The sequence below is a fragment of the Mesoplodon densirostris genome, chromosome 16 (genome assembly GCF_025265405.1).
Source record: "Mesoplodon densirostris isolate mMesDen1 chromosome 16, mMesDen1 primary haplotype, whole genome shotgun sequence".
In the NCBI taxonomy this organism is placed as follows: domain Eukaryota; kingdom Metazoa; phylum Chordata; class Mammalia; order Artiodactyla; family Ziphiidae; genus Mesoplodon; species Mesoplodon densirostris.
This window is the reverse complement of record NC_082676.1, coordinates 14104387-14122773: the sequence shown is the minus strand read 5'-3', so window position 1 is coordinate 14122773 and position 18387 is coordinate 14104387. Positions and strand designations below refer to the sequence as shown.

Here is an 18387-nt window from a genome sequence, read left to right as displayed (position 1 = left end):
AGACGCAGGGGCCGTTTCACCCAGCCACTGCACCTGCCAGGGGCCAGCTCCACCCCTTGGGAGCTCGCAGGCTTCTCATTTCAAAGGTCCTGCAATGCCGAACGAAGCCAAACTCCACAACAGATGGAGTGAGGGCGCTGTTGGTAAATTACCTCCCTCCTTACTGGGTTTCAAACTTTTATACGAGGATAGAGTCGTACCTATGCCCGAGTCTTTTAAAAATACCTTAAAACTCCCTACTTCCTGCTCCCCTGAGCCCTGTCCACTGGGTAGGGGAAGAGAGAACAGAAACCAAACCATTTAACAAAACAAAGTGTTCAGATGGGCCAACTGGGGCCTCCCAAAGATCTTTTAGATCCTGCCCCTTTGCTGAAACGGCTCTGTATTATTGGGCTGTCCTGTTACCATAAACGTGTGACAGGCAACCAAATGGCCAGCTTCCCTCAGATGGGCAAGAAACCTCAAGAAAGCTGTTGATGGTGATGGGGTTAGATTCGCGACATCCCAGGGACTTCACAAGTGCTTAGACACGCTGGTGGGTTCTTGCCTTGGTTTCCTCATCTGCCAAATGGGGATCCTCAGAGTGAGGATTCAATGGGTTAAACTCTACACCAGCTCAGCCAGTCAACATACATGAGCTAGCCTCAGCTCCAGCGCCAGGACCTGCCAACACTATTTTTAATGCAACAGAGTGGGAAAGACTCTAGATGTAGGGAGAAGTGGATTAAAGCATGGATCAGGAGCCAAAAGAGAGGTTCAAATCCCAGCTCTGTGGACGTGCTGTGTGACCTTGGGCAAGTGACCTGATGTCTCTGAATCTCCTTTCCTGATAGCTACAAAGAGGGATACTGATAATATAATACAAAAGGATTGATAAAAGTACCTAACTCATGGGACTTCCCCGGTGGCGCAGTGGTTAAGAATCCACCTGCCAATGCAGGGGACACGGGTTCCAGCCCTGGTCCGGGAAGATCCCACATGACGTGGGGCAACTAAGCCCATGTGCCACAACTACTGAGCCTGGGCTCTAGAGCCCGTGAGCCACAACTACTGAAGCCCGCGTGCCACAACCACTGAAGCCTGTGCGCCTAGAGCCCATGCTTTACAACACGAGAAGCCACTGCAACAAGAAGCCCGTGCACTGCAACGAAGAGCAGCCCCCACTCGCCACAACTAGAGAAAGCCCACGCGCAGCAACAAAAACCCAACGCAGCCAATAAATAAATAGAAAGATAAATAGAAAAATAAAGGTGTTTCAAAAGATTTAAGTATCACGAATAAAATCTTTAGTATTAGGATTTTTAATTATTATTCATTCATTTATGTTCTGTTTCCAAAAGAGATCTGCAGTGGCTGAAAAGATCAGTGCAGTGTATTCCCTCCACAAGGATTAAAGACCAGAGTCTTTCTAATTGTATTCCCTTAAGCAAGCTAGCAAGTGGGTCTAGCAGGGAGGGTCTTAGCATACCAGCAGAAGCACTGTTTGGGGCTGCAGGGAACTTTTGACAAGGAAGACTAACCCTAAAGGGTAGCGGGAACCAAAACCACACAAAGGTGCGGGGTCACACACAGAGAACTCAAGCAAGGGAGTCCACATTTCCCTGTTTAACAGTTCAAGTTACATAGTAAGAAGGAGAGGCCGGCAGGTGGTCTAGCAGAGCTCTACCCCGCTGTGGGCCTGCAGGGAATTTACCAAGAACACAGGGAGAGTCATTAGTTTTATAGTTCTGTATATGTATGTTCATGTAGTTAAAAAATAATAATAATTGGAACAACAAGCCTTTAATTTCATAGACATATAGGGAATTTACCAAGAACACAGGGAGAGTCATTAGTTTTCTTATACATATATGTTCATGTAGTTAAAAAATAGTAACTGGAACAACAAGCCTTCAATTTCACAGGCATATAACATTTCCTTTGTTAATAAAACTTAAGTATTGAAGGTTCAAGAGACACATTCTAAATTTTTTAAAAATTTGAAACACAGCACTTGGATATGGCAAGAATAGCAGTGTTACGTGAACGCCGGTTTCCCACGGAGACGGGTCTGGTTCACTTCCCACCCGGCCAGCAAAGGGCAGGGGCCACCCTCACAGGCGTCTGGTACTGCAGTGCTTCACGTCATCAGGACCAGGACAGCACCTCGGGGTCACCTAGCAACCCACACTGCAGAACTCGCCTCTGCGAAAGTGGGGGCCAGTGCCCATCCCTGGCTGCCACCTGCCCCACCTCCCCAATTTGTGAAACACCTGTCTTGACCTCCCACAACCACTCACCCAGCTGTTCAAGGTCAAACACGTCTACACTGTCTCAATTCCTCCTCTGCTCTCCTGCCTCAGCCTACCCAGCCCTTCAGCAAGCCTTCTGCACACCACTTCCAAAATACACCCAAATCTCCACACTCATCTCCAACCCAATCTCCAGGGCTATCACCCTCGTCTGTTCATTCTCAACAGGGGCAATATGGCTCCCAAGGGGCAAAAAGTAGATCTTAGGGGGTGAAAAGATCTTACTCTTTTTATAAATAAAGCACACATGCAGTACGTAAAAGGACATACAATACGTTTAAATTTCATGAGGATCCACTCTGAAGTATAGACCCCAAAGAACTGAAAACCTATACTCAAACAAATCCTCAAAGCAGCACTATGCACAGTAATGCAAAGATGGAAACAACCCAAGTGTCCATCAACAGATAGACAAGCCCTGGCATAAAGGAATGAAGTTCTGATGCATGCTGCAATGTGGGTGACCTTGAAAACACCATACTAAGTGAAAGGAGCCAGATACAAAGGTCATGTTTTATAGGATTTCACTGAAATGAAATACCCATACTGAGCACATCCATACAAATAGAATGCAGATCGATGGTTGCCAGGGGTCAGTGATGGAGCAAAGGGATGGGGGTGGGAGAGGGGGCAGGGATGAGGAGTGGCTGCTTGGTGGGTACAGGGTTTTGTTCTGGGGTGATGGAAATGTTCTGGAACTACGTAACAGTGGTGGATGCACAGTATTGTGGCTGTACTAAACGCCACTGAATTGTCTACTTTGAAATGATGAATTTTCTGTTATGTGACTCTCACCTCCATTTAAAAAAATATTCACGGGGCTTCCCTGGTGGCGCAGTGGTTGAGAGTCCGCCTGCCGATGCAGGGGACGCGGGTTCGTGCCCCGGTTCGGGAGGATCCCAAATGCCGCGGAGCGGCTGGGCCCGTGAGCCATGGCCGCTGAGCCTGCGCGTCCGGAGCCTGTGCTCCGTGACGGGAGAGGCCACAACGGTGAGAGGCCCGCGTACCGCAAAAAAAAAAAAAAAAACTGGAGCCCAGAAGTGGAGATAAAAAAATAAAAAACTTTAGCTTTTCTTTTATACCTTTCTATACCGCTGTAATATTGCTGGGTTTCATTTTGTTGTTTTAATTCTAACCATGTGCGTGTAGTCCTTTCATCGTTTAAAAAAAAAAGGGTCAACTAGAGGCATTTAGATTATGGGCCATTTTGCTCTTTTAAAAATGCTTTTACTGTGGTTTTGCTGGGGGGAAAAACTTTAAAACAGGTTCAAAAATGTATTTGTTAATATAAAAAGTGTAATGAAGGGAGAGGAATTCTGTAATTGTGTGACTCCGGCAAAGTTCAATCACTGATAGGTTCTTGAAGACTTTTATTCCTGACCATCTAGAGAAACATGGAAAATACTAAGCTGGCCAAAATGTCTACAGCACTGGGGGTTAGAAAGTGAGCAAGGACCATATATATAGAGATATAAATATATAATTAACATATACATGTCAGTAGTGATGAGGTTGAGAAACCCTGTTTGAAATCGCTCTAGATACACATATATACATTACAGACATTAAGAAAACAGATCAATGTTATCTGTTTAAAACATTTGCATTCACATGACTTCATAAAGTCTACCTGCTACTGATGATGAGAATATGTGCACTCAAATAGAAAGATGTCAAAGAAACATTGCTAAGTTGAAAGAAACAAAAAGTTTAGTACAATCCCATTCCATCACACACACACAAAAAAATTATTATTGTCATCATCACTGTGATTATATACATTAAAAAATTTTAGCCACCCAATTCTTAATAGCTGTCAGCTCTCAGGGTGAAATTATGGACTATTTATTCTATAATATTAACATGTGAAAGGCATATCTTATATTCAGGGGAAAATGATGTAAAATGAAATGTAAATATTGGAGAGCTTCAAAGTTGGAGGCTAAGCAGAGTTTTATCAGTGCTGAAATTCAAAAGCATGGTACATAAATCTATGGCTCTCAATGAGGACTGGAGTGGTGACCATGCCCCCCCAGGGGACACGTGACAATGTCTGGAGATGTTTTTGGCTGTGATAATTGTGGGCAGGGGTGTGCTACTGGCATCTAGTGGGTAGAGGCCAGGGACGCTGCTAAAAACCCTACAGGGCACAGGACACCACAGAGAATCATCCGGCCCAAAATATCAGTAGTGCTGAGGTTGAGAAACCCTGTTTTAAATCACTCTAGACATTTTTGAAAGCAAAAAGACAATTGGAAATGCACGTTTCAATTAAGCCTTGAAACAGACGCCAATCCTTTTTTATAAAGCCATAAATCTTGCCCAAAGGAAGACCTAATTGCCTTTGAAGTCACAAATAATTTAATCAGATTTTACACTCTGATGTACAATTCACAAGCAAGGGCTCAAACACATCATTTATGATCTACGTTTACAAAACCCCCAGATTGTGCTAAGTGCCCTTCTGACTACATGAAACATGAGTCGTAGGATTAAATTAGAAAAAAAGGCCCCTTCCCTCCCATGCACCCCAGCCCTCTGGGGGAGGTGGCAGTGGGGGAGTTAATGACTCACTCTGAAGTTCCTCTACTTATAAAGCCCTGGCAGCAACCTACACATTCAAAGGGCTGGCGGCATCTTGTACCACACTCTTGGTGGCATGAACAAATGAGCTCCACAGCATAGAATCACTGGATGGTCTAGGACAGGACAGAAATGCTGTCCTGAATGGTTATTTAGTTCATGGAAAAGTATTCAGAACACAAGGTTAAGTTAAAAAGGAAAACCCTAAACAGTCTACACCAAACAGGTGATCCATGAAGCCAGTAGTTCATGGATGCATTTGATGCGCTCTATAGGTTTTGTTTGTTTTGTTTTGTTGTGGGGTTTTTTTCGGCTGCACAGCATGCAGGATCTTAGTTCCCCAGCCAGGGATCGAACCTGTGCCCCCTGCATTGGGAGCATGGAGCTTTAACCACTGGACCGCCAGGGAAGTCCCTATAGTTTTCTTTTTTTAATTTGAGCCAATGTGTAAAAGTTGGGGTAGTTTGCATTTTAAAAATATTTGAGGGCTTCCCTGGTGGCGCAGTGGTTGGGAGTCCGCCTGCCGATGCAGGGGACACGGGTTCGTGCCCCGGTCCGGGAAGATCCCACATGCCGCGGAGCGGCTGGGCCCGTGAGCCATGGCCGCTGAGCCTGCGCATCCAGAGCCTGTGCTCCGCAACGGGAGGGGCCACAGCAGTGAGAGGCCCGCGTACCACAAAAATAAAAAATAAAAAAATTGAGAATTCTCTTGAACAACCAGAAATCTGGCAACAGAGCCACATCCCCACTTGGCTAGAACCAGCAGAGGGAACTGGCCCCCAGTGCCCTTTAAAAAAAGCACACTGCTCTAGCTCAGCACACACGTATGGGAAGAGTAAGTACTGCTTTGGAAAGTGTTACACACACAAGCACCCATGAGTGTGTCAACAGTCATGAAGACGAGCGGATTTCTGCTTTAGTTCACCCCAGTCCTTATCACTTCCAAAACTCACTCATTTCCGTATCTGCCTGATCCCTGGAAGTATTTGAATTTTCAACTTGATAATATGATGTATAAACCAACCCAGAGTAAGTCCAGGACGGGAATTCCCTGGCGATCCGTGCTTTCACTGACAAGGGCACAGGTTCAATCCCTGGTCGGGCAACTAAGATCCTGCAAGCCACCCAGTGCAGCCAAAAAAAAAAAAAAAAAGTCCAGGAAACAATTTCTAAGGGCTGACTGTGGGAGGTGGGATTATCCCTGACTTTAGTTTTTGTAACTAACACTTGTTTTAAGACAAACATGTATTGATTTCACAGGACAAAAAGAGTATCTGAAACCGTCTTCCCTTCTCCCTGAAGAAACCCACATGGGGCTGTAAGACCAAAAGACCACTATTGAGAGTGGTGAAAACCAGGCCCCAGGACTCTTACCCTAATACATATTAATGACTTAAATCAGGATCCCGCAAGCAAATACTGGCAAAGGCATCAATCTGGCCAGGAGGTCTAAATAAAGGAGGAATCAGACAAATCATGGAGAATATAAACCACTCTGATCCTTAACACGACAAGATTCCAAGAGTAAAAGGCGTCTGGCTGAGCAAAGGGCTCCTCAGAGAGCTAAATCCAGCCCTAAGGGTTATAGACACATGATTCTGAGCTCCTCAATCCCCCAAACAAAAGGAGGGTTTCTCAACTCTCATAAAAATTTTATCTAATAACTTATTTCAATGTGTAGTCTTATGCGGCTGGCTACAGATTTTTCCCTGCTGAAACTAATAAGGTTTTTCAATACTATGACAATCTTTTTAAAAAAAAAAAAACAACACACTTTTGGATAAAGCGCGGTCTTGTCTCAATTATACTCTCTCTGATTGCTGGGGCATTTCAATAAATAACCCACTTCTCCTTCCACAAAATGCTATTATCGCTGCTAACAGCAGAGGGCAGTGGTGTGCAGTGCAAAGAAAGCCCATCTAGATTCAGGATCTGGCTGTGGGAACTTCAGCACCCCTGTACTCTCCGCAGGGACTTCAACTTGCCTTCTGTAAAATGGGGAGACTGACTCAGAGTTTCTCTTAGTCTATAACAGAAACTGGCAAACCAATCCATGGACCAAATCTGGCATACCACCCATTCTTGTATGGCCTGTAAGCTAAGAAGAGTATTTATCATTTTTAAATGGGTTGGTGGGGGGGGGGGATTAATAGTTCATGAAACATACAAATTATATGGAGTTCAAATTTCAGTGTGTCAGCCACATACTGCCTATGGCTGTTTTAGTAACACAACCAAGGTGTTGAATAGTTGCACTGTTGTAACAAGAGCCCTACAAAGCCTAAAATATTTACTGTCTGGCTCCTTACAGGAAAGAGGGCAATTTCTAAGACTAAAACAATTTTTAATAAATACCTTCTCTTCCTACACTATTTCACTGGCTGCCTATGATCAGCAAAATAACCCAGGCACATACTAGTAAGCAGTTATATTGGGGGAAATGGCTTTAAATTCTACTGAAATGGGGTATCTGCTAACTTACCACCTCAAAAGTCACTCATATAATGAGTTTTGTCAGGAATTCTGACGTCCTTTCAACCTCTGAACCTCTTGAGGAAAGAGAGAAGCTTAATTAAACCCATTACACGTGTTCTTCTTATTCCTCTAAAACTGTGTTTCCTGAAATATGGTGCTGGAACATCAATAGTGGTTCAGGGACCAACATGTTTTATTTTACAAGTTATGTGCTAATTTCATGTATATCAGGAAAAAACACAGCAAAAAATTTAAACAGATGAACTTATATTTTTTATTTAGCTTAGCATTTATAAACTGCATCTGAAATTTATAAATTGCAGATTTAATGTTTAAGAATGTAATAAAATAGGTGGTACTTAAGATTATGGCAAAAAATCATAGCAGTCAAAGTTCCAGCAACAGTAATTCATGGGATTGCTGCCGAGTTAAAACACTTTCTCAAAAGCATGATCTCTACGAGAACTAAAAGCTGCTGAGGGGCCTCCCTGGTGGCGCAGTGGTTGAGAGTCCGCCTGCCGATGCAGGGGATACGGGTTCGTGCCCCGGTCTGGGAGGATCCCATATGCCGCGGAGCGGCTGGGCCCGTGAGCCATGGCCGCTGGGCCTGCGCATCCGGAGCCTGTGCTCCGCAACGGGAGAGGCCACAACAGTGAGAGGCCCACATACCGCAAAAAGAAAAAAAAAAAAAAAAAAAAAAGCTGCTGAGGAGTTTGTGTGATTATATACCATGTTAACTTGGCTTAAACGGAATCATGTCATGGAATAAAAGTAAGACTTTAAGGACTCTGGTCAGAAACTAGGGGGCAAAATGGAAGTTTTTTCTGAGGCTGGTGAACAGAAGTTATGTCATCAGAACAAAGCTCTAAAACTCAACTGTGAGTCCCTCGACCACATGGCTGGATCAGACCTGGAGAAAGACTGCAGCCTTTATTCTGAAGAATCAAAAGCTGTTGGTAATTAACTCTCTACTCCACCTATAGCCATTTGGAAAGCAGCTACAAGCAGTACTTGAAATAAGCAAACCAGAAAGAAGCAACAACACGAACCAAAATGAGTGGAATTCTTTGAGTTTACCACTAAGTCCCCAACATTTTATCTTCCAGGGACATTGGTGGTCTCTTAACTGATGCCTGCTCCTTTTCTTTTTTTTTTTTGGCCACACCATGCGGCTAGTGGCATCTTAGTTCCCCGACCAGGGATCAAACCCAGGCCCTCGGCAGTGAGAGCGTGGAGTCCTAACCACTGGACCGCCAGGGAATTCCAGACACCTGCTCCTTAAAGAGTTCTTATGTGAAGGAAAGAAGGGGGAGGGTGGTGCCTGAAAGGCTATCCTAGGGTAATGCTCTGGCCAGAGGTCTAATACTGGTGATCCAACTTGTAGATGTGCTTTATTCATTCTGGAAAATATCTTAAGAGATTTTGAGCTGACATTTCATAACTGGAGATTCTATATTAAAATGCAGATTTCCCATTTCTCTGGAAGAATGTTAAGATGTGAAAACAGTTAAGTCCACATTCCTGTGGATATTCCATGGGCTGAAACCCTTGAGAATAGGGCGAGTGTCCTGGGGTTCATCAAAAGTCTCCCCAGCCCAGAGTCTGAGGGCTAGCTGCCTTCATCACTATATTCAGTGTGGAGCTTCTTTCTACCCATGCTTCTCTAAGATACAACAAGAAAGAACAAAGAGTAAAGGCCATGTTTCAAGAAAAATGAGAGTATACCCATTTCCTTGTGGAAACGGAGTTCTTAAAGGTTTTAACATGCAACCAAACTGTCTGGATAGAAAGAATTCAATTTAAGTCACCGTTGCTTTTGTTACACTCAGCCAGCATCCCTCATTTGTAACACCTCTCTGAATCCACATAGGCATGGGATGAGCAACTATCAAAAGAAATAATATAGTAGCCAACATTTTTGTAGCACTTACTGTTTCAGGCGCTGTCCTAAACCCTTTACGTATGGTGGTCCATCTATCCTCACAAGAACCTGAGGCAGGTCCTATCATTATGGTCGTGTTACCGGTAAGGACACCAAGCCACGGAGGGATTAGGTACCTTGCCTAAAGCCACAGGGCTAGTGAGTAGCAGAGCTGGGATCTAATCTGAGACCAGCATCCTCATTCGTCACCACTGCTACAGCAGCAAGGCTCCAAAGTACAACACAACTGTTCAACGGGTGGACCTTTGAGAAGTGGGACTGCTCTGGGGAGAGAATATTCTTGTTTCCCTTACATGTTCCTCTAGTATTTGAGCCTTAAGTAATGTGAATATCTGGTTTTGATAGAAAAATGTTTCAATTAAAATAAAATTCTTGAGAAAGAAAAAAACTGTTGTAGGAAGTTGTGATTCATCTCAGAGGCATTTGAACAGAACTCTAAAGGATTTCTGGCCACCTCTGCCCACTTCTAGGAACGACCTCCAGCTGGCCTTTGGGGAACATTTTTCTCATTTTTTGGGTCCCTAACAGCAAGAATCCCAATGGGTTACTCAGTTAAAAATTAAAATTTGAGACTTCCCTGGTGGCGCAGTGGTTGAGAGTCCGCCAGCCGATGCAGGGGACGTGGGTTCATGCCCCAGTCCAGGAAGATCCCACATACCGCGGAGCGGCTGGGCCCGCGAGCCATGGCCGCTGAGCCTGCGCGTCCGGAGCCTGTGCTCCGCAACGGGAGAGGCCACAACAGTGAGAGGCCCGTGTACCGCAAAAAAAAAAAAAAAAAAAAAATTTAAAATTTGCTCCACTGGGATGAAACGCCACACAGCTCTCTTTGACTCTGTGATGCTCACCAGGTAGGGCCAGACAGGTGTGGCCCCGATGGGAGCCCCTGTGTCCCAAGGGGCCCCTGTACCCTCTCCCACCTGGGGCTGACCTGTGCTCTTGTCCAGGAAGTCTATGGACTCCTCACTCGCGCTGAAATGGCTGGACGTGGCCTTCTTCTCGGCGTCCTGCTCCACGTCAGAGCCTGTGTGCACGGAGGAGTTGGTGCTCATGGGGGAGCGTGGCATGTCCGACAAGGAGATCCTGCGGCCTGTGCCCCCACTCAGCATCGGCTTGCTCATCAGGATCTTGGGCGACGCTGTCATGTCAAAGTTGAGCTTGACCTTCTCCTGCTTGTCTATCTTGGCAGCACCAGCGCTGGGGTTGGAGGGGTCGAGCAGCATTTGGTACTGGCTGTTGGGCGTGTAGGGTGTCCGGAATGGAGAGTAATTAAAGACCCCAAACTTCCGGCGGATGTTCTCCACGTAAACCTCCATCTCTTGCATTGCACTGTTGAAGATGCTTTTGGTCTTTTTCACAGAAAAAGGAATCTCTTTAGACATGAGGTAGCAATTATTTATTGGAACCCAGGCCCTGGGAGTGCAAAAGAGAAAGGGAGTTTAAGTCAACTGTGGTCATTTCCAAGACTCTTAAGTTTTTTACAAGTTTATTGTGCAAGAACACTTAACATGAGTTCTACCCTCTTAAGAAACGTTTAAGTGAATCACACATAACTGCTGTATCAACTGAAAAACAAAGCACAACCTAAAAGGTGAGAATTATTTTTTATTTGGTGGACAAAACTGAGGACTTGGACTTCCCTGGTGGCGCAGTGGTTAAGAATACACCTGCCAAGGGCTTCCCTGGTGGCGCAGTGGTTGAGGGTCCGCCTGGCGATGCAGGGGACGTGCGTTCGTGCCCCGGTCTGGGGGGATCCCGCATGCCGTGGAGCGGCTGGGCCCGTGAGCCATGGCCGCTGAGCCTGCGCGTCCGGAGCCTGTGCTCCGCAACAGGAGACGCCACAACAGTGAGAGGCCCACGTACAGCAAAAAAAAAAAAAAAAAAAAAAAAAGAATACACCTGCCAAAAATAAAATAAAATAAAATAAAATAAAATAATACACCTGCCAGCGCAGGGGACACGGGTTCAAGCCCTGGTCCGGTAAGATTCCACATGCCGCAGAGCAACTAAGCCCGTGCGCCACAACTATTGAGCCTGCGCTCTAGAGCCCGGGAGCCACAACCACTGAAGCCTGCACACCTAGAGCCCGTGCTCCACAACAGAGAAGCCACTACAATGAGAAGCCCACACACCGCAACAAAGAGTAGCCCCTGCTCGCCGCAACTAGAGAAAGCCTGCATGCAGCAACGAAGACCCAATGCAGCCAAAGATAACAATTAATTTATTTTTTATTTTTTAAGAAAAGGACTTAAGCCCGGACGCAGCCTCTCAGATCATGCTGAGGGACTGCTCCCAAGACGTCAGGGAGGAGCCAGTATATATAGGAGGTTTTGCAACAAAGGCCAGGTAGTAGGAACTTCAAAGATTATTGTTAATTAAAGAAAACCAAGCATCTCAAGTTAAAGAATTTAGCATTTTTTTCTATGTATGGGAAGATGTAAGCATCAGGGCTCACGACATTATTCCTTTGATGTGCACTTTAGCTGTCGAGGACAGGATCCTCTGCTTTCTCTTCCTGAGTGTCCTCAGGGTGCACCGCTTAGGGTGGCTACAGTGGCTGAGGGCGGGGCAGCGGGCTGCCTGTTTGTCTTCAGCCTGAGTTCCCTCAGGGCTCACCATCCAGGGTGCTTGTACTGGCTTGATGGCTGCAACATCCTTTGTTTACTGAGAGGGCAGGCAACACTTCTTTCGACAGCTGATTATAGGTATATGTTGGTACAGCAGCTCTCTAGAGCTTATTCATTTTGTTTAACTGAAACTTTACACCTGTTGATTAGTACTCCCCACTTCTCCCTGCCCCCAGCCCCTGGCAACCACCGTTCCACTCTTTGATTGTATGAATTTGACTATTTTAGATAGCTCGTACAAATGGAGTCATGTGGTATTTGTGTTTCTGTGACTGGCTTACCCCACTTCGCCTGAAGTCCTCCAAGTTCAGCCATGATGCCACATACTTCTTAAGGCTGAACATTATTCCACTGTATGTACAGACCACATTTTCTCTATCCATTCATCTCTCGATGGTCATTTAGGTTGTTTCCAGAATTGTTTTTTTTCCTTAATGCAAACCAAATTAGCCTAGTGGATTTTCCAAGATTCTTAAATACATATTCCTTTTTTTTTCAATGACTTGGTTTGAATGGTTAAACGATCCACTTAACAGGCATGTTCTGTCACAAGGACCACACGTGAACGTGAAACTTAGCTACGACATTAAAAGGCTCAATAGCTTAGTCATTTTAATCGATTAAAACAGTAATAAATCCCCTTTGGCTCTGGGTTGGTCGAGAGTAAGAAAACAGTCTGCATCCTAGACTACATCTCTGAAAAGAGAATTATCCCCCAAATCTCACTCTCCTGCACTCAGACATAAAGCACTTTCTTTTCTCTTTTAAAACTGCCCCTGGAAGTGGTAGCAAGGTTCCACAGAAAAAAGTAAAACTTGCTGCTGATGAAGATGAAGATGATGATGATGAAAATGATGATAGTGATGACTTTGATGATGAGGAAGCTGAAGAAAAAGCTCCAGTAAAGAAATCTGTACGGATACTCCAGCCAAAAATGCACAAAAATCAAACCAGAATGGAAAAGCCTCAAAACCATCAACACCAAAATCAAAAGGTCAAGAATCCTTCAAAAAACAGAAAAAAACTCCTAAAACACTGAAAGGACCTAGCTCTGTAGAAGACATTAAAGCAAAAATGCAAGCAAGTATAGAAAAAGGTGGTTCCCTTTCCAAAGTGGAAGCCAAATTCGTCAATTATGTGAATAACTGTTTCGGATGACTGACCAGGAGGCTATTCAAGATCTCTGGCAGTGGAGGAAGTCTCTTTAAGAAAATAGTTTCAATGGTTTGTTAAACTTTTCTGTCTTAGTTCATTTCTGTAACAGTTGATATCTGGCTGTCCTTTTTACAAGGCAGAGTGAGAACTTTCCCTACCGTGTCTGATAAATGTTGTCCAGGTTCCATTGCCAAGAATGTGTTGTCCAAAATGCCTGTTTAGTTTTTAAAGATGGAACTCCACCCTTTGCTTGGTTTTAAGTATGTATGGAATGTTATGATAGGACATAGTAGTAGTGGTGGTCAGACAAATGGAGATGGTGAGGAGACAAAAATATACATGTGAAATAAACTCAGCATTTTAACACAGAAAAAAAAAAGCTATTTTTTTAAGCTCTGTAGGCATTTGATAAAATATTTTCTACATTTGTATATAATAGTGTCTCTGAAATAAAACTGGAACAAAAAAAAAGGCAAAATCTTTTAAAGGACAAAAAGCCCATGATGAGACTCTTCAGAACATGCCTTGATTTGTGCAAAAGCCTCCAGGGGCTCTCTCTCTCTAACATTTCTTAAATTGACAGTGGGGGAATTCGCTGGCGATCCAGGGGTTAGGACTCCCGGCTTTCACTGCCAAGGGCCCAGGTTCAACCCCTGGTTGGGGAACTAAGATCCCATAAGCCACACAGAGCAGCCAAAAAAAAAAAAAAATTTGACAATGAACATGCAGTGGTCTGTGCTATTTCTTATTCTGCTGTCCTGCCTTACTTTGCTTACCCCTGGTCCAGGCTTATGTTTTGGCTCCGCAACCTCGAAGCGAGCTCCCTGAGAAGGGACGGCACATCACAACCCTTGCAGCCTCCCCTGAGTCTGTGTCCTGTTTCTGGGTCGGACCCAGAGCAGGCTGTCAACAAGCCTGCCCCATTCTGCTTTAAGAACATCCTGGGGGGCTTCCCTGGTGGCGCAGTGGTTGAGAGTCCGCCTGCTGATGCAGGGGACACGGGTTCGTGCCCCGGTCCAGGAAGATCCCACATGCCGCGGAGCGGCTGGGCCCGCGAGCCATGGCCGCTGAGCCTGGGCATCCGGAGCCTGTGCTCCGCAACGGGGGAGAGACCACAGCAGTGAGAGGCCTGCGTACTGCAAAAAAAAAAAAAAAAAAAAAAAAAAGAACATCCTGGGGAAGAGGGGACGTCCATCCTTTCAGAAGTGGCTTCCACTACAGCTGTCAGGGACTCCCTGCCCAAGGCCGACTGAAACCTCCCTACAACTCCTACCTACTGTCCCTCCACCACCGGGATATCCTTAACGACTCCCCAATGTGCACCCTGCACCCAAAATGAGCCCGACAGTTCGACAGATCCCCTCCAAGGGGACAGGAGACACCACGGAGGGAGCGTTAAGGAAATCTCGTGGGGCATCAGACTTGGGCAGCTGTCTTTTTTACAAATGTAGGGGGGCCGGCTTCCAGGACAGCTCCCACCTAGAACCAACCTACACCTGCAAGTTCAGGGCCAGTGAAGCTCATGGCCCCTAAGCCACCTTCAATGGCTGTCAGGCAGGCAGGAGGTCCATGTAGAGTGGGCACAGCTGGAGCAGAATCCACGACTCTTAAGGCTCTGGGAATATCTGGTGCTTAGGGGACAGCAAATCTTGCCCCCCGCCATGGATATCCTAAGTATTATCCACACTGAGTTACACTATAGAATAATCCCGAATCATCAAGATGGTTCATTAACACTTGCCATGCTCTAATGAAGAGGCAGGAAGATATAAAACCTGCTATATCTCTTGCTCTTCAAATAAAAGCCAGACTTCTGACAAAAGCCACCCTGGTGACCCAGACCCAGCCCACCCCTCTGATCTCACCTCTTACCCACCCTCTCCTCCCTTATCCTGTTCAAACCACACAGTGTTCCTGGATTTCCCTGAGCAATTAACTCAGCCTTGGCCTGCCCTTCCCTACCTGAGTCCCTGCTCTCTCTGGTCCCCTCTACCCAGATCTTCACCCAGTCCCGCCACTACCTCCTGACCCGAGGTCATACTGTCTATTCCCCACTTGTATGCCATCTGCCTCCCCACTTCCGACGGGCAGTGTCTGCCTGCTCGCTCCTGTATCCCAGCATCTAGTGCTCAGCATGGCACACGGCAGGCACCAAAGACATGTTTCTTTGAATGAATGAATAAAGGAATTTGAGAAAAACATCCCCCAAAATGGTCAAAATCAAAGTATAATACTTCCTATCAAACCTAGAACCATCTCAGCTAATTTCCATTTTGTCTCCTATCAATGGATTGCCGGGATTCCTGGTAAATGATTTCAGATTACTTTGATATTCTTTTTTTTTTTTTTGGCAAGCAAAATTTAACAAAGAGCAATATTTCAGATTCTGGTGTTGTTTAAAATGAGAAAGTGTATTTTCTGTACGTTCTGTGGGTGGGTATAATTTTCAAACTATGTCTGTTAAATATTCTCCCCTACACATACACGCGCGCGCGTGCTTTCTCAGACTGCTTGGTAGGGTTTCGGGAGGGTTTTTGCCTCATTTACTCACAATGTAACTCTTGCTAAAAGAGAACCAAGAAATTACCCGCCACTCATCTCTGTCTACCTGTTGTTCTGAAGCAGGTAGGGAGCTGCGCTCCACAGAGAACTGCTATTAGCTGGAATAATTCACGTCGCTGAGAGGGGGAGAGGGGAGGGCAGGAAGGCTGGCCGGGAGGGCTCACACCTGTCAAAACAGCAACCCCCTATAATTTCCCATTTTAGCTCCAGAGAAAAGGGAACAGGAGGGGACTACCCAGCACAACGATGGGAGATTCATTTTACCAGCAATCTGGGGAAACGCTTCTGATCCCCGAAAGCATTATTTTGAAAAGCAATTTGTGCGGTGATTTAACTTACTGCAGACAAACCCAAAAAAGAACAGCAGCACTTAAGATAGCCGTGGAACCTATGCCGATGCCGGCTGCGTCCACAAAACCACGAAAGCAAGATTCTTTTCCAACACACCTGAAAAAACTGAAGCCTGTGCGTGATCAGGCTTATTAACACAGCCCAGGACAGTATTTTTAAAGTACAACATCACTGGCTGGTATCAAGACAATAAAATAATAGCCGTACCCACCGCCCCTTCTTGTATTCACTGACAGGATCAAAGGTTCAGTCACAGCTACGCGTTTGAAGCCTGTGTTTAACTCCCACCTGTCGTGTTGTCCAAAGAAACGGGCATCAACCTGCCCGTCTTTATCCCTCAGAGCTTTCGCAGGCCAGAACGGAAACCCCTTCAGTTTTGCCCAAACCAAAGGATGTGGATTGCTCTAGGAAAAGAAAAACAAAATCCAGAGTTTGTATATATTCGACAGCAAGATGCACACATAAAGCTCGGTGGGTGAGGTTAAGCTAAGGCAGAGGTGATACAGGCCACAGAATGAAAGCAAACAATTTCCAGCAGGGTCTCCCCAAGTGGCAGTCACTAGATGTGTGGCCAGTAAGCCTGGGCAAGGCTGGGAATGGGGTTAAATGGGGAAACCAAAAAGAAGTGAGCACTGACCAAAACGAGGCTTCAACTCTGGCTGTGACGCTCTTGCCCGGGTGGGAGCGATCAAGAGACTGTACCTTTCTGGGCAACACAGGGATAGTTATACCTACACCCTCTGTTAAGCTGGAGGGTTAAATGCACCTTACATCCAGCATATAATAAGGGACGGCAGGGGCTTCCCTGGTGGCGCAGTGGTTGAGAGTCAGCCTGCCGATGCAGGGGACATGGGTTCGTGCCCCGGTCCGGGAGGATCCTGCGTGCCGTGGAGCGGCTGGGCCCGTGAGCCATGGCCGCTGAGCCTTCGTGTCCGGAGCCTGTGCTCCACAGCGGGAGAGGCCACAACAGTGACAGGCCCGTGTACCGCAAAAAATAAAATAAAATAAAATAAAAATAAGGGACGGCATTAGCTAACTCTATTCTTTACCGAGAGCTACTCAGGGCCTTAACGATTCAGATGTCCATCTCGAAATGCAGGAAAAGACAAACTATGTTTTGATTCTCAACTCTACTTGCCCAATCTTGCGGCCCAATACCCTCCCCCCCACACCCCCATCCTCCCAGCTCACCCCAATGACACACTTCTCTGCAGAACATCAGTTTGGAAAATACTGATCCATGGGGACAACTAGGGTGACTTTCTCTCCCCACCCCAATCCCAGCCTCAAGAACCACAGTTTGGAGAGACCATGGAGTTAACCCTGGGAGGGATTTCCAAACCTCTTAAAATAGACCCAACATGATTTGTAAGTAACATACTCATTTAACACGACTCGGCTCATCATCGGCATGACTTTGGCATGTCTCTCCTCTCTGATGAGCTTCTTTTCACTGTGCATCCTGATGTTTTCGAGGGCTAATAAACCCAGTAAATTGTGACGCTACCTCTGGCACATGACCTTTCAGCCAAAGATGTTTATCCCACCTGGATTCCTCCCATTCTGCCATAACTTAATTTTCAGTGAGAAAATTATTTTAAAACTTTATCCAAAGTTTCATCCAATAAGCCACCTGGAAAAAGCTGTCCTGGGTCACCCAAGGCATAGAGTTCAGAAAACAAAGAAAGGAAAGGAAATCCAACTTACACAAGGCTCACAAAACCAGTTATCTCGTTTTTGGCAAGCAGCTAGATAACACTCTGGACAAACTTCGATTTCATTCATCTGTAAAGCAAAAATGTGTTAGAATGTGTCATTCCCAGGGGCCTTATATCTGCAGGCCCTCAAGAAACGCATGATGATATTGGCAGGCAAGAATAGCTAACCTAAGTCCCACAGTGGGGAACACCCTGGACATCAGTCCAGCTGTTTCTCACCAGCCCCGACTCACCCACCTAGCCCCAGCCGCCATCCTCTCTCACTGGACCATGTCTCCCAGCTTCCTAAGCTTGGACCATTCCCCACACAGACGGAGCAGCCAGAGCCACCTTCTACAAACACAGATCCCATCTGGTCCCTCTCCTTAGACCAGTGGCTCTCTACTGGGACAGTTTAACCCTTCCAGGGACACTTGGCATAACTGGAGATATTTTTGGTCATCGGTCATCACAACTGGGGGTGGACAGCTGAGACTGGAGTCTATGATGGTACAAGGACAGCTCCTGCAACAAAGGTGTCTCTGGCCTCAAATGTCAGTAGTGCCAAGGTTGAGAAACTAACAATGAAATCTAAACACCTGGTCAGGGCTTCCCTGGTGGCGCAGTGGTTGCAAATCCGCCTGCCAATGCAGGAGACATGGGTTCAAGCCCTGGTCCAGGAGGATCCCACATGCCATGGGGCAACT

At 45.9% G+C, this 18387-nt stretch overlaps 1 protein-coding gene across 10 annotated transcripts in view; it reads right to left on the bottom strand.

Annotated features, from left to right (window-relative positions):
- ZMYND8 (zinc finger MYND-type containing 8) overlaps positions 1-18387 on the bottom strand; it is a 134075-nt gene that overhangs the window by 51832 nt on the left and 63856 nt on the right. For all 10 annotated transcript variants that reach the window (XM_060119812.1, XM_060119809.1, XM_060119815.1 and 7 more), the window contains 3 exons: positions 17691-17768; positions 16272-16387; positions 10220-10701 (listed from right to left, as the gene is read on the bottom strand). In XM_060119812.1, coding sequence (XP_059975795.1) covers positions 10220-10701; positions 16272-16387; positions 17691-17768 — 676 coding nt within the window. The remainder of the gene's footprint in view (positions 1-10219; positions 10702-16271; positions 16388-17690; positions 17769-18387) is intronic.